At 36.9% G+C, this 17,139-nt stretch overlaps 1 protein-coding gene across 1 annotated transcript in view; it reads right to left on the reverse strand.

Annotated features, from left to right (window-relative positions):
- The window catches only part of LOC114247683 (armadillo repeat-containing protein 2), a 28,437-nt gene that overhangs the window by 11,123 nt on the left and 175 nt on the right, over positions 1 to 17,139 (reverse strand). Inside the window, exons 2-11 of the mRNA XM_089734043.1 lie at positions 14,095 to 14,213; positions 10,998 to 11,148; positions 9,598 to 9,733; positions 8,360 to 8,492; positions 7,592 to 7,687; positions 6,616 to 6,763; positions 5,067 to 5,274; positions 4,484 to 4,586; positions 2,826 to 2,998; positions 71 to 261 (exon numbers count right to left, since the gene is read on the reverse strand). Coding sequence (XP_089590169.1) covers positions 71 to 261; positions 2,826 to 2,998; positions 4,484 to 4,586; positions 5,067 to 5,274; positions 6,616 to 6,763; positions 7,592 to 7,687; positions 8,360 to 8,492; positions 9,598 to 9,733; positions 10,998 to 11,148; positions 14,095 to 14,203 — 1,448 coding nt within the window. The 5' untranslated portion in view covers positions 14,204 to 14,213. The remainder of the gene's footprint in view (positions 1 to 70; positions 262 to 2,825; positions 2,999 to 4,483; positions 4,587 to 5,066; positions 5,275 to 6,615; positions 6,764 to 7,591; positions 7,688 to 8,359; positions 8,493 to 9,597; positions 9,734 to 10,997; positions 11,149 to 14,094; positions 14,214 to 17,139) is intronic.

Genomic DNA, 17,139 nt, shown 5'->3' on the forward strand with positions numbered 1-17,139 from the left:
CAAGATGCTATACCGCTGGTAATCAGTCAAAACTGCCAATGTTATTTGATTTTAACGTTAATTATGTTACCTGAGACAACGAGCCACATTCGTGAGCACGTCTCTGTCGGTGTGCAGTAGCAGGGCAGCGAGCAGTTCGGCGAGCGCGCCGCTCGGGACGAATTCGCGCTCGCCGGCCGCCGCGAGGTTACGCATCGCTCCTGTCACTTGGAACAGTGCGTGCGTGGACTGATCAGACAGCGACCGCGGACTCTCAGATTTCTGAAACACGAATCAATTGACATTTAGCCGAATTAACCTAATAGGTGTATGGCTCTAGTAAAGAATGAAAAAAAAAGAAAACAATTGACATTTTTTTCCTACCTAAGCTGATAGCCTTGAGAGGCTATTTCAGCTAGTAGGTGAGCTCACAGGACTCAAACCTGACAACGTTGCTAACACGAACCCTAGCGAGAGCCGTGCTTCGCAGAATCTACCACCGGATCGGAAACGCGACCTACTGAGAAGATTCGGCGAGAAACTCAGTAGACTGTGGCTTAATTCGCTCGTCGAGCCCTTCGATGGGTTCGACCAGGACGGTGACCGTCAATTGACATTGATGCAAGAGTACGTTTTGTCAAAACGTATTAATAATATATCGAGTGGTGAAAAGCTATAGATATAGTGAGAAAAGATTTTCCTTCGTAATTTTTCGGAAAAGTTCGTATTTATCGTGCTCTCTCAAATAGCTTCAGTACCCATCATAGATTATACACTTAAGGTACCCATCTTAGAGCCGTAGGGGTAAGTCGCATCAGCAGACCAATATAACGTCGTTGTCAAACCAACGGGTAGGTACCACCACCCCGCCTATTTCTGCCGTGAAGCAGTAATGCGTTTCGGTTCGAAGGGTGGGGTAGCCGTTGTAACTATACCTACTGAGACCTTAGAACTTATCTCGAGGTGGGTGGCGCATTTACGTTGTAGATGTCTATGGGCTCCAGTAACCACTTAACACCAGGTGGGCTGTGAGCTCGTCCGTCCATGTAAGAAATAAAAAAATAAAAAAAAACCAAAATCTGCTTTGCACTTTTTGAGATTTTTACTTTTTGACCTTTTCGTATAGTTCACAGCCCTATCTACCGCATAAAAAACTGTTATGTGTATATAGCTTTAATATTTATCTATAGCTTTCATTTGACATAGTTATTAAAAATTCACTTTCATATAAAATTTTATACGAAAATGTTTTTACTCGTTAATTCAAAATAGAGTTTTTGCACATGGCAGATTTTGGTTTGACAGCGACGATATATATAGAATTGATAATACGCAATTCAAATATTCGCTATAGTTATTATACAATGACATTATTCATTTTGACATTTGACACTAAACAATAAAGTTTCATAATAATGGACATGCGGTGGGTCAGCAAATACGTAAATTGTATTGGCTTCTTAATAGAAAGTCTCAACTGTCAGTTGAAAACAAGCTTTTACTATACAAATCTATTATTAAACCCATTTGGTCATATGGCATCCAATTGTGGGGTACTGCGTCAAACTCAAATATTGAAATCCTTCAAAGATTTCAATCAAAAACGCTCAGGATGATAGTGAACGCACCATGGTATGTTACAAATGAAAGAATCCATAATGATCTTGCCATAAGAAAAGTCAAAGATGAAGTAATCCATCGAGCTAAAGCATATTGTGTAAGATTGGAAGCCCATCCGAATAATCTTGCTAAGCATTTAATGGACAACCAAATGACTACAAGAAGACTCAGAAGAAGAGTGCCTCAAGATCTACTGTACATTAAGTAGATTAATTGATATGGACATGTCAATGGACATTGCGCATGCACCGCCGAAATTGTTTTTATCAAAACTACGGTTGAATGTCTTGCGACAGATAACTGCATAGAATAAAAAAAAAATAAAAAATAATAATAATAATAATAATGGACATGAAAATGTCACTCATTAAATACGATCATTCATATTCAACGGAATACGATGATATCCGAACTGTCCGAAAACTCGGATCTATAACGATAGATCCGAGTTTTCCCGAAGGAAAATAGTTTCTCGCTATATCTATATTTGATTTAAGCGACATTTCGCTTAATACGCGACATCTATCTGTAATTAAAAGTCCGTTTTATTTGATATTAGTATCAACAATTCGATTTTTTAAATTGAATTTCAATGAAGTTTACCCCATTTGAATACCTGAAGAAGTTTTGTTTAATGATATTTTTTCGAAAATTTAAACCTTAAATGGGACGCCTGTAAAGTTGCAAAAATGGAGCTTAAGCCAGTTAGTTAGCGTTTCAAATCACAATATAATAAAAACTAATGATTAGATTGACGTTCGTCTGCATAATCCATAAATAAGTGTATACTCTGTTCTGATACAGTACAGGTTGAAATCTACTTGTAATCTGTATTCTAAAAAAAGGAAACATTATAATTATGATGCTATAAAACGCGTGCTCTGAGTGTGCATGAGACGAGACCATCTCAAGATCACCTCAACCCACATAGTCTGGTTTGATGGCCGTCAAAATTAATTATGTATACATTAATCAAGTAGCCCACCTTGTTTCCCAGTTTAATAGAAAATACTACAAACGTTTAATAATCAAAGAATAAAACTGACTTCAACAAAGTAAAACGCGAATATCATTAATGTACTGGAAGCTATTAAAAAAATTCATTACTAAAGATAACTCAAAAATTATTGATGAAGTCTCGATAAAATTTAAATAAAATAAGAATCGAATTAGAACTCGAATTAAGAACATTTTTTTTTTAAGCCGGTTAAAATGTGTGTAATTACAGCATTGTTCAGTATCTTCAGATGTAGGGCAGCTAGATGTAGGGCTCCGGCCCGCAGAGCGCGCGTCGCGAGCGTCGGTACCAGCGAGAGCACCCGCAGCGCCCCCGCCCCGTACACACAGCACTCCGCCTCGCGTACCGGCTCCGCTCGACCCCACCCCTCAACGCACAACTCTAAACCAATGTTACAATGTACCAATGTACAATTACGACGAACTCAAAAACTGAACTTGACTTAAAGGTCTTAGTAACCAGGTCATAAAAGCCCTTTAAAAAAAATCAAAACTGAAGAGACATTGTTCGGTTATCACAATCCGAAAATCTAGTCACAGAGACGAAAGCAAATTCCACCTCTATTACATTATTACAAAAACTATATTTTCGCTTCCACGTTCAGGGGAATGCTTCGTAGTAAAACTCAGCAGAAAAGTGGTATGTCATTTGTGGGGTGAATTCCCTATCGCTAGTACTTAAGAACTATAGTGATTTAGGTGATGAGGTACAAATATAGAACAGGGTACCTACTACAGACGGATGCTAGGGATGAGGTAGCTGCATTCGCGAGTCTTGCTACGACTAATATTGGCCCATGAAAACTAATGAGGTTATTTCCACTTTCTAAGCACTAAAGTTTTCCCACTAATTCATGTTCTGCTTCACAGAAATTTATTGATACCGAGAGAATAAAAGACGGCGTTGATTGCTACTGTATAGATCAACGTATATTAAATCAAAATACAACATGATTGCGTGCTATCATATTCTGTTTTAAGTTCATTGCAAATCTCATCTTCCATCCCCTGCTAATAGATAGATAAAAAAATAGAAGTTATTAAATAAACGATTATTATTATTAATATACATACACTGTTATAAGAGGAAATAATATGGAACGAAATTAAGTTTTTTATTTTTATTTCAATCAATTGGTATGAAAATGATTCAATCAAATGTCGTGGAATGAAATAATATCCTAGTATTACGTTGTGAATTTGTGTGAGACTTCAGTGGACTTTTATGAAGTATGAAGAATCAAAAGGCAAAGTCCAGCAATTTTGTCGTATTTTCCCATTGATATGCCACCATTATTACACTTTTTTAACCCTAAAATATTTAAATAGCTTTGCATCATTTCGCTTTTTGAGTTACCGCCAAAAAGTCCAAGTAACATACTGTCACACGAGATGTTGTAGGTACTTATTAACTCCATGCACGAGATTCAGTTCCACAGACTAGACAACATCGACGTCTTCAGTTATTCTTTTTTTTTAAGAGATTTTATGACCTGGTAACTGAGACCTTTAAGTTATGTCTTATTTTAATTTATATTCATATTTTTATGAAAAATGATATTATGGAGTGAACTGAAATGAAGATGATTAATTAAGATTTTTTCAGTGGACTTTTTGGAGGATCCCGAGAAGCTACGTCCAGCGGCTTTGTTTCATTTTCCCACATTTGTGTACTTTCACAGATATTAAACAGTTAATAAACCACCATTATTACACATTTAAACACGAAGAAACACTAAATAGACAAAATAAAACAAATCACACAATTTCACTCCTCGCGTTCCCGCCAAAAAGTCTCTCTTCAGTTATTCGAAAAGTCACAAGCACAGAATATAGCGTGCCCTTAGTACAACATTTTCCAACTTACCGAGTAAATTAGTGTCGTGAAAGAAGTGATCGTTATTATCGTTCTTCGCTATCTTGAAGACCAATTTGCATGCGGCCGCCAAATGACTTCCAGTTACACGCATCTAGAACATAAAGTACTAGATATGACGTCTGGCAACGAGCGCTCTACATTTGCATTTCTAATATTAAATTGGCGGCTCTTCTCCGATTAACTAAAATCAATTAAATCAAATTTCAAAGAGAAAAAAGTCGCAGTGCTCCTGCACTAACATGTTTTAGGTAATTTAGGTCGGATTAAGTCTGTTAATTATAATTAATCGAATAATTGTATTTATAATCATTAAATCTACGACCACCATTTTTAAACAGCTGAAAAGAAATGGAAAAAAAAACCGAGCATCTTTGCAATGGGTCTGCGAAACATCGACTAATAGAATTTATTTTTGGGGTTATTCTGTCGCTATTATAGCTATTCGTTTCGGCTTAAGGAATGAGACAAGCGTCATAGCCGACTTCGATCACATGGACATGGATTAACCTGAACTTTGACCTGCGTCTATTATTCTAGTGCAATTTTATTTTAATACATCTAATTAACATACCGTGAGCATAGCTCTAGCGATCGCCACCAGAACCTGTTCATCTTCACTATCGATATGAGTATACAGTGAGCGCAGCACTAATTCCCGTAGACTACTTGCAGGTACATTGATATCCACCAGTTTCTGTACCGCTTCAATGAGAGCGAGTGTGCGACTCGTGCCACATCCGCGATTGGATAACGCTTCGGAGAGCTCCAGGAGACTCATACTGTCCAAACATTTTAATGTTCATTGTAATTTGGTCAGATTATGACAAAAAATTGATCGAAAACCTAGCGATTAGCGACCTTAATTTACACTTCACAGGGTCCCGACTCGGTCACCGGTCAGAAGCCGCATCTATGTTAAAAGATATCGTGGTCTTGGTGTATCTTGTACATCGGAATGTATGATTTAAGTTTTTTTTTTTTTTATTGCTTAGATGGATGGACGAGCTCACAGCCGACCTGGTGTTAAGTGGTTACTGGAGCCCATAGACATCTACAACGTAAATGCGCCACCCACCTCGAGATAAGTTATAAGGTCTCAAGTATAGTTACAACGGCTACCCCACCCTTCGAACCGAAACGCATTACTGCTTCACGGGGGAAATAGGCGGGGTGGTGGTACCTACCCGTGCGAACTCCCAAGAGGTCCTACCACCAGTGATTACGCAAATTTTAATTTTGCGGGTTTGGTTTTTATTACACGATGTTATTCCTTCGCCGTGGAAGTCAATTGTGAACATTTGTTGAGTACGTATTTCATTAGAAAAATTGGTACCCGCTTGCGGGATTCGAACACCGGTGCATCACTACATACGAATGCACCGGACGTCTTATCCTTTAGGCCACGACGACTTCTTTGTTTTTAAGTGCTCATGTAACAGCAGGAATTGAATTAGGCTCGTTAAATTTGATAGTTTTGCTTTGAATACACACTTTTCTATTCGATATGCGTCCATGTAGTTTGTCTTGATGTAATGAGATTTGAGATCTCCTGTTTTGGACGGGCTTAGAGTATCCATATCACACAGTCTATCACTCAATGGGTTCTTACCACGATTTTCAACACTTATTGAGTTGGTTCTCGACATCGTTCTAAGCGTGAGCGACCACGGCGCTTGCAACAGCTACGAAATATCAAGATTTTGTTAGATTTGAAAATCGTGGTAGAATTAATATTGGGTGTACTATCGACAAGACTGATATTATTTTTGTTAATACAGAGGCTCTTAAACTTTTCCGTTGGATAACTGTAGATCAACTTCGATAATTTTCATCGACATAGACACACTTCAACGAGAAGTCATCATACTACGGATAAACACAATAAAGTAGGTAATATTATAATATAGTAACTTATGGGCATCTTAATTTTTTTAATTGGCAGCACTGAATACACTGCCTTAAATGAATACAATCTCTTTATCTAATGGAATTTCGCTAATTACGTGGTAGGTGACCTCCAGATTAAACCTATTTTGTCAATCACTAAGATTTGAGAAATGTTTTCATCAAAATCCTAGTTTCCTACGTAAGATAGTAAATACAAAAACCTAGATTCTCACTTGTCGAAGTTGTCGGAAGAAGTGGTAGGCATCTGGACAGCTAAATGTTTGACGGCAATGTTACCGAGAGCACCGGCGGGGACGCCGTCCTGGGAGGAAGACTTGGTCGAGATCAACTTAGGACGCGTATTGGTGTCGGGACCGAGGGCTGCAGCAAACGAGAAAACGACGCTTTTAACTACATCAATTTATTTCGAAACCATCCCAGAATAACACAAAAAATCAAGAAGATTACGATTCAAGATTTGGCATTGACATTTTTTTCCCTCCATATTGCTAATAACCATGAGGGGTTATGCTAGGTTCACCAGACGTTATTGAAATAATTTTTATTTCTTTCAAATAAGACCGCACAAACTGCAGAAATAGACGCCCGTCCTACAATCAGCTTATACGAAAGTAAATTCTCCCGATTTCTATCGCACGACGTAACCGTGTAACACATTTTAAATCGTCAATCGTGGAACACATTTTAGACATTTGCTAATGTAAGTTTCGATTAAAAACAAAAAGGTGCGCGTGCAACTTGGCGCGCGTGAATGAAGTGAAACTTCTTTTTCGATGCGTAGCAATGTGGTTTACTTCATTTTTCATCCTTAAATCAGATTGCTCTTGTAACAAGGAATGCTGTATATAAGAGATGCGAGATCTTCAACATTTATGTTATATATTATTATATTTTAAAGTATAGATAGAAAATACTTAAATAAATGAATAAATACTTAAATACTTCATTAAAATACTGGACGCTATTCGTTGCTAACGCTCGCGCTGGCCTGTAATAGGTATACTACCCACATTCGTTCGAGTGCCACGCATTCACTCTCGCTCTGTCTCTTTCTATTCTATGGTAGCGTTAAACATTTAACGCAACCATGTTGGAAGTCGCATTAGAAGTTTCGCTTCAATAAAAACACTTTGAATACATTGAACAAAACTTAGATCTAAATCGATCGCTTTGAAAATAAATACATACATTTAGTGTTCACTTCCATTCGGTTTTTAGTTGTACCGTCACCATCGGCGCCGCCCAAAGGTCTCGTCACCGAAATGGCAAATGATAAATCAGATTCTGAAATACATTTTAGTTTTACCTTAGATTTTTAAGACGTGGTCACCCTTAATCTTGTACTATTTGGTTACCAGAACCAATGTTGCGGCATGAGGTGGTAAAGAGGGTGACATCCAGCATCGACTGTAGTGATTTTAAAAATTGCCACTCAGACTTTTAAAAAATTGTCTGCAAATAACTGCGTGTGACGTCACAGATAGTTGAGGTCATAACACGCAAGGGGCTGACCATAGATTATTTATTGATACAAAAGAACTAGTCACATATGAGATCATTATTTATTGATTGGTGTTCGCCTCGACGTGAACAAATATTTGAATTGTTTGATTCAATTTAATGATTTTTAAATAAATAGTATTTCGCATATATAGTTTTAATTTAATTAAGATCAGTATTAAGTTGCTTATTTTATCTACACATTAAAATCAAATCCTCGACAAGTTTTATAAGTGATAGCCATATGTACTCGCCCGCTTCGCTTATTCGTTATTTATTGTCATTATTATTAGGGAGTCCAATACTCATATAAATATTAGCCTATCCATTAAGTACATGTATTCTCTACATGGATACCAAGTTTCAAGTCAATCGTATCCATGGTTCAGTAGTTATAACGGAACATCCGTAAAAACCACTGTGGATTTATTATATTAGTATAGATATATAGAATACCTTCAATGGAAGATTGGCTGGTAGTGTTACGTCTGTGCAATGGCTTGCTCTTCCCAGTGAGATGCGGAAGCTTCGGGAAGCCACTCCATCCATCGCCGGAACGCTCTTGTACAGATTTCGGCTGGTTACGTAACTACGGTTTATGAAACGCTAAATCATATCGTTAAAAAAAAGGGTTTTAACTTTCCTCATGCCATATTTTACAAGCTCCTGGTCTACTTTTGTCAACAGTTAAATTAATCAACGCTTAAACTCGCGTGTAATTCGTTTATTTTATTTATGTTTTTTCCCTCCTAGGTACAAGGGCGGATCCAGCTTTGGCGCCAGGAGGGGGTCACATAGTCAAATTTTCGATGCGCTCGTTCCCAAACGCTTGCCATCATACAAAGTTATTATATTAGATTAAATTAATTAAATATTGAAGGTATGTAGTTACATAAAATCTGTATAGTGACAAAATATATAAATAAAATCATTATGTTCAATTAGTGGTTCACCTAAGTCCTGGAACCAGCTCAGGGGGGGGTCATGACCCCATGACCCCCCCCCCCCTGGATCCGCCGTTGCCTAGGTATTGGAAGCCTAAGGGGCTATACCTACTTCGCGCGGAGCGGTAGGTGAGCTCACAGGTTCAACCTGATAACATTTCTAACATCAACCCTAACAGGAGCAGTGCTTCGCAATCTATCGATCGGAATCGCGCCCCACTGAAAAGATCCGGCGAGAAACTAGGATTTGTCCGGTTTGTGCCAATGGGGTTCGTTTATTTATTTGAAACTAGCTGACCCGGCAGACTTCGTAGTGCCTCAATCGATAAATAAAATAAAATAAACTTAAAACAAACAAACAAAAGGAATCCGTCCGATGGGGGGGACATCAAAGGAAAAACAAAATTGTTATTTTTATTTAATTCCGAGCATTTTCATATTTATTTTAAACCTTTTAAACCTTCTCTGGACTTTCACAAATCATTAAAGATCAAAATTAGCCAAATCGGTCCAGCCGTTCTCGAGTTTTAGCGAGACTAACGAACAGCAATTGAAGGGTGGGGCAGCCGTTGTAACTATACCTGAGACCTTAGAACTTATATCTCAAGGTGGGTGGCGCATTTACGTTGTAGATGTCTATGGGCTCCAGTGACCACTTAACACCAGGTGGACTGTGAGCTCGTCCACCCATCTAAGCAATAAATAAATAAAAATATACGTATTGATTGTGTACTTTCAATTTGAATTTACCATCGTTTTCTTGCGTGCGTTCTGTGATTCTCCAAGTAAGCCATTTAAGGTGTCTTCGTCCAAGTCCTCAACATTTTGTGTGAACGTCATTTGCGTTTCCTCTTCCTTCGTTTCCGACAACGTGAGGTACTTGAGACTATTGAAAAAAAAAAACACTAATTCTTGAACGAAAAGTCAAAACAACTTTAAATACAATAAGAAAACTCTTTGTCTCTGATTTAAGTAATAGAAAGTTGATTTTTCTTTGTAAGAACATAAGTACCAGATAGATTCAAGAGAACTCGATACTTTTGGCTTTTTAAATGTGTAATAATTAATAGTCGTAATTAAAATTCAAGCTTTACGTTTTAATCACGGGTTTATTATGTAGGTTTTATCTTGTCTACATCTCCCGAAAACCGAACAGGATATTGTGGGGTGAAAGGATATTTTTGCAACATTACAAGAGAGCCATTTAATGTTTAAAATTTGGAAAAAATATCATAACAAAAAACTTCTTTAGCTATTTCAATAGAAGAAGAAGAAGAAGAAAATCTTTATTCGCCAGAAATATAGTTTACAAGATATTATGGATATAGGACATAGTTTCATATATTTCGCCTGTTTAGGCATGCGAAAATTTAATTTAAAAATGGAGTAAACTTTATTGAAGTTCAATTAAAAACATCGAACTGTTGATGCTAATAATAAAACTCACCTATGATTACAAAGATAAACATGGCGTATCAAGCGAAATGTCGCTTAAATAATAATAGCTTTTCATCCGATCGATGTGTTTTATTATTCTGATAGTCTCAGCGATTGTTTTTACTGATTTTTATTAGAAAAAAATCAGCATTACGTTCATTTTTCGTAATTAATCTCATTTCGTAATCAATCTCTAAATAATAAATCTCCAATTACTTTTTTTCTTCCTACCTAAGCTGAGAGCCTTGAGAGGCTATTTCAGCGTAACCTTAACTAGTAGGTGAGCTCGCGGGGCTCAAACCTGACGACGTTGCTAACACGAACCCTAGCAAGAGCAGTGCTTCGCAGAATCTACCACCGGATCGGAAACGCGATCCACTGAGAAGATCCGGCGAGAAACTAAGTGGGCTGTGTCTGAGGGTTAATTTACTCGTCGAGCCTTTCGTCGCAAGCGTCGGGACGAGTACGGTGACCGGTGCTTGTGGTACCTAAAAGCACCGTTAATGGATCGGGAGGATCCGTAATGACGTGTTTTGGGCGACGTCGACTGTTTACCATTCGGTCTACAGGATCGGGTTTGTAGTTTCCAGCGGCCACGACAAGAGGGTTCTCATGTCGTGCCGCCTTCTCAAAGTGGCGCAATAAATCTCCAATGACTATACAAAGTATGCAGATGTTTCTGGAAAACTAGAACATTTATTATTTAAACATACTCAAACGAACTCGGCGGTCTGTTATCTTTCTTCCGCGCTCTGTCAGTGAACAGTGTCCGTTGCGGTTCGCGGGGTGTGAACGGGCGTCGTGTTCGCAGCGGACGTAGCGCGCCGCCCACGCTACCGCCTCCGCTGGTCGTCCCGCTCATGTCTGCGAAACGAGCGAGCTAGCGATAAATTCGCAATTTAAATAACACACTGCTTCTATTTTTAAAAGTTATCATAGTTTTTATAAACGAAGAATATTTAATCTATTTTATATATATAAAAATGAATTGCTGTTCGTTGGTCTCGCTAAAACTCGAGAACGGCTAGGCTGGACCGATTTGGCTAATTTTGGTCTTGAAATATTTGTGGAAGTCCAGAGAAGGTTTAAAAGGATAAATATATAAGATAGATAAATTATATGAAAATGCTCGGAATTAAATAAAAATAACAATTTAGTTTTTCTTTTGATGTGTCCCCCGTCGCGTCGGGCGGATTCGTTTTGTTTGTTTAAGGTTATTTTATACAAAACTTTAGGTGTTTTATTTATCGATTGAGGCACTACGACGCAGACGGCAGACAGCCGGGACAGCTAGTATGATATATTATTATTATATAACTACATCTTTCGGTGTAGAGTTAAATCATTACCATGAATACGTCTATATATTGGATGTTAGGAGACCGCTTCCAAAAACGATAATTTTGTATCTACAAAGTTGTAAATGTTGGGGTGCGCGGAATCAGCGCCGCGCCGGTGTGCGCGTAAAAGAAAGGGCCAATTTCCATCTACAATTTGATTAATTATTTACCTGATTATTTAATTTTTAGCTGATTTTCTTTTAATATAAAGTATTAATTGATATGAGTCAACTGTAAGAGAGAGATAGAGAGATAGAGAGACAGAGAAGTCAATATATCCTAATACATGTCTCACTCAGTCTCATGCGCGTGGATAATGCCCTCGCGCTCTTACCCACAGAGGTATTAAATTGAATTTAGGGGATGATTGGCCCCTTGGATCAGTCTGTCTTTTTGTAAAAAGTTTTAAAATAGTTCTCCGGTGGACATATATAAAAATCAGCTTTCAGAATTTACGTGAAGTAGGTAATAATTTTATGTACCTTGAGTACTTGGATAACTGAAAATTGGCCGTCTAAGCAAGGTAGCAGGTAGGCATGCGTTCTTAGTACATACTAACACTACGCAATCGGCCACATTTCGTTCGTCAGAAAATACGTGACGTCTGGGGGCCCTGGGATCTTGGACTATTAGAGATAATACTTTACAGCTATCGTGGTCATGAAGAAAACCAAACACAATGCTAACAAAACACGTAATAATTATGAAGGCAACAAATAACAAGTAGGTAATATATAATCAATCGGTTTTTTTTATATCAAGGCATATCTTTTAGCATAGCATAAACAATAAATTAATCGTCCGAATATTATTTAAATCGATCCATCTATACTTTTCACTTACCAGTTAGGTACATAATTTTAAAAGTACGCGCCTACTGTACTAATTACAAGCGCCTACCGTCTCCTTATTATAACATTATACCGTGCAAGGAAAATATATATTAAAATCGCAACTTAAGTGTGACAGCTTATTCGTTGGTTACCATGGCGACAGGTCAACAACACTTGACCTCCATGACCTCAGGGTTAAACTGAAATTTTCGAATACAAATCTAATTGGGCAGCTCGGAATAATAACAATTCCCTTCATTAAATGATTACTGTAATAACTACTTAAAAATTTCGATCTTCACATCTATCAGGTGTCAAAAATTTATCGGAACTGCTTAATTAGTAACAAATTACAGAAGTAAATTTAAATCAAAATACACCTTCAAAAAGTTGAGTCAATTTTCAGCCATTTTTACTTAACTTTTAGTTTGCAAATAAAACGCAAACTGTTATCAATCTGATGTCCCGAAAACTGTTATCAGCATTGAAACGAATTTAATTACATTTTTGACACACAAAATCCGCTCTTATTCTTGATGTTATAAAACTCAACACAAATATAGCGTTCGCGTGACTCACGTTCATTATCATATTTATGTAGATTACCCTAACTTGTGCCGTGACTATATTGGCGTTGTGATTGGCAGGGGATTTGTTGGAAAATTAAGCGCTTGTTCACGCAAATCTAAACAATAAAAACTAGGCACTTATATTTTTGGTTCATCGCATACAGGGCCGGCTTTAGGGGTGGGCAACCGGGGTGAAAGTCGCGGGGCCTCCACAAACGGAGGGCCCCTACAATAGAGAATTTGAACAAAAACACTTTCAAATTCCGTCAAGTAAATACTAGTAAACATCTTTTACTTCCCCAGAAATTTAATTTCAGATAATTCTTGTCTCCAATTATATTTATTTATGTTTGTTAGATACTAAGAGAATTTACGTGGTTTCACAATAAATTTCAAAATAAATATTTATTGGAAAACTCGACCGAAAAAAGCAATTCATTTTATTTGGAAAATAATTTGGGGCCAGGGGCCTCCGCTCTTCTGTTGCCCCGAGATCTCCAGACCTCTTAATCCAGCCCTGATCGCATAGACCGCTGTATTAATCGTTAATCGCCCATCACTAGAAATGGAGTTTGAGTATCAATTATCCTCCTCGATACAAGTTTCAAACAATAACATTCGGACCATCTAGCGAGCAATTTCACCCGTTCGCTGAAAGATATTTATCATATACTCCCAAATATGAATTATGTTATTTTGTTTGGAGTTAAGAATTACATAAATTGTAATTTTAAATAAATTCAATACTACATTGAAGTGTTGTTATTATTTGTTTCATACCGCGCCAGCCAGAGATGAAGAGTTCATTTAGAAACACATTTCTACGTATAAGTTAAAATATTTTTCCGGCGTTACAATATTGTTTTTTTTTCTAGAGGTTTCTTGACCTTTTTTTTTTTTTTTTAACGCTGGGGAATCCATTTACGGATACCCGGTCGAGGGGGGTAGAGGTTTCTTGACCTGCACCACCGATTGATGTGTCCCCAGCTTTAACGTTGTCCCTGAGTGACATCTTCCAACGAGTGGGCTGAATTCGCGCCTTCTTTCGCATGACACCAAGAAACTAACCTCCAAAAATCGCAGCCCTTGCTTCATTAATGATTTCAGCTGAGGTTTTCCTTCGTGGCGGAGCGTAGAACGGAGCCCCAGCTCCGCGTCTCACGCCTCGTTCGTTCATACTTCAATTTCTAAATTTAACAAAACAATTTGTTTTATTACGTAACAAACTCTGTCTAATAAACTCTGCCGGATAAACTCTGCGTAATAAACATAATCTGAGTAATTTACCAGCATTCTGGGATCACTAACTGACTTCATTCTTGTCTTCGAAAGGCAGATACTTTTTTCCCCTACCTATTCACTGGTAGCCCTAACTATTCCAACTACACGAGGACAGTTAGGTGAGTTCAAGAGGTTAACCTGAGAGAATTTGCTAACACTAGCCGTAGCGAGAGCAGTGCTTCGCAGATTCTACACCGGATCGGAATCGCGACCCACTGAGAAGATCCGGGGAGAAATTCAGTGGACTTTGTCTACGGGAGGCAGGTGCACGAAGGAGGGTAGTACCTATGTATTTGGGTTAACAATACGCCCAAAATATAATATGTCAGGTAGTTTGAACAATACGGTGAACCTTTAAATATTGAAGTAGACAGATCCAATGAAGTCAAATGTAAGTTACGTACCGGTAAAATGGGGCGATTAGGGATTGAAAGGCGAATCGGGAAAGAACCGGCAAAATCTTTCGACGCTCAATATAAGTTTTATATTCGTTGCAAAATCTTCCATTTTTTTGTAGTTTAATAGTAGAATGTTGAAAGTTCACAAAACAACTCTGAATATGCATGTTAATAGCTGCTAACTTATAAAAAATCGCGTTTCAAATTAACTTCCTGTGGTGGTAATTATTTTAGTGCTAGAAACTTTGCTCTCTTTTATTTATTTCATATTAATAGAAGACGACTATGATTTATAAACGTTATTTAGTGTTTGGACCAGCATATATATTAAAGGTAAGTCTTAGTTGTTATTGGTTTTAATGTATTTGATAAAATAAAAATACATGTAAAAATCTGTTGTTTTTGGGGATATTGGGGACATCTTAGGCACAAATAACAACGAAAAAGGGGTCAATTGGGATGAGAATACGTGAAATGGAAACGTCCTAAGTATAAATAGGTACAGGTTTGTAGGGTTGTCTATGTAGTTATAACAATATTTTTTAAATTTGTTGGTAAAAATCTGGTTTATCGAAGCGAAATTGGGAATAAGTCTTTAGTTGAAATAGATAAGCAATTTAATATAAGTAAGTCGATTTTGCAGAGACATGTAACAAGATCAATGAAATCTCAAGGTGGACAAAAATGTCTAAGTAATAAATAATAAAATATTTAATATTTGTTCAGAGTGGGGGTATTCATCTGATTAATCCATGGAATAACCGACACACCTAATCTCTTAACCCAGATAGAAATATCAGCCCCTAAGTACTTACCAAGAACGGAGAAATATAAACCGTTTCTAAGAAAGCCCACTATATATGTGTAAATATATATATATATTGTTGTTACTGCACTGTCGATTGCACCTATAATTGAGGTGATGTCTGCCATGTACTTTTGTCAGTTTTTCAATTTTTTTTATTGATGCTCACTTTGTTGGTGCAACTAAATAAATAAATAAATTAAAACTATATATAAAAATAAAAGTAGTGCCAACCCTAGCAAATTTCTCATTTCGTCCCAATTAACCACAATTTTCGGGTAAATAGGGATTACACCTATTTTTGCATTTTTTGCTTAAACTGGAATGCTAGTAGCATAATTTTAAATTAGACAGCAAAGGTGCCCCCAAGACTCAATCATTTTGATCCTGATATAGCATTATATACATCAACAACTACCTTAAAATTGCTCATAAAGTTGGAATTTGTCCCTAATCGCCCCATTTTACGGTATATGACAATAGAAATAGGTAACGTGGTCACTGACTCCATTAGTGTATTCATAAACATAGATGAAATGATAATGAAAATATTACGACTGAAAACTAGAACAGACATATTGTAATTTGTCTATCTGCTTACATAAATAAGGATCATTATCGATTTTAGTATTAAACATTTTTTGAGGACACAGACGTTTTTTAATACAAAAATTAGAGAGTTTCTTCGCAATTACAAACGACCTACGACTTTCAAATTGTTTAACCGTTTAACCTCTTTGGGACCTCCAAAAAAGTTTGTTTTCCTCCAAAGAGGTTTTTATTTATTCTTAGTCTTACTAAAAGCCAAGTAGTTTCTGTATACTTCCATTCTCTTATGCGGGGTAAATCACTGGGTCTGCTATCACTAAGTTAAACGTTACATATTTCCAATACTGCACTTTTATGTCGATCAACTTAATTACAGCTCATTATCACGTGAAAACTACACACTAATCAAAGTTATTTTTTCTGAGAAAGCTATTTTTCTGAGAAAGTTATTTTTCTGGAAAAGTTATTTTTCCTTTTTTCTTACAAAACGAAATATTTAGCTTGGCGAACTTTAAATTTTTAATGCCAATAATAAAAAAAAAACTTACTAGTGGATATCTTGAACATAATTCAAATTCAGTTTAGGTATTTATTAAATTAACTGGCAAAGGAATTTTAGTGTTTTATTTAATTATATTTCTACTGATGGACAGAGGAGCTAGAATTTATGCGATTTGAGTTAAGTTTATTAGTGCATCCACGTTATTAATTCAGGTATAGTGGAAAATCGGGTACAAGGACACGTAACTTATGGTAGGCAGCGGCTTGGCTCTGCCCCTGGCATTGTTGACGTCCATGAGCGACGGTGACCACTTACCATCAGGTGGGCCGTATGCTCGTCTGCCTACAAAGGCAATAAAAATATATATATATATATACAACTGCTATACAGGGCTATTAGCTATTCTTATGGCACGAGCACTATTCCTAATTAGACGCATAAAATTATCGTAAAGAAATAAAAAAAATGAAAATATGATGATTTGCTTAATAACATTTTCTTTAGAGTAAATACAAAACAGAGGATTTTTTTTTAAATTAAGATAAATACTATCATAGTGTTTTAAAAAAATACCACAA

Source organism: Bombyx mandarina, chromosome 16, assembly GCF_030267445.1.
Source record: "Bombyx mandarina strain Sakado chromosome 16, ASM3026744v2".
Taxonomy (NCBI): Eukaryota; Metazoa; Arthropoda; class Insecta; order Lepidoptera; family Bombycidae; genus Bombyx; species Bombyx mandarina.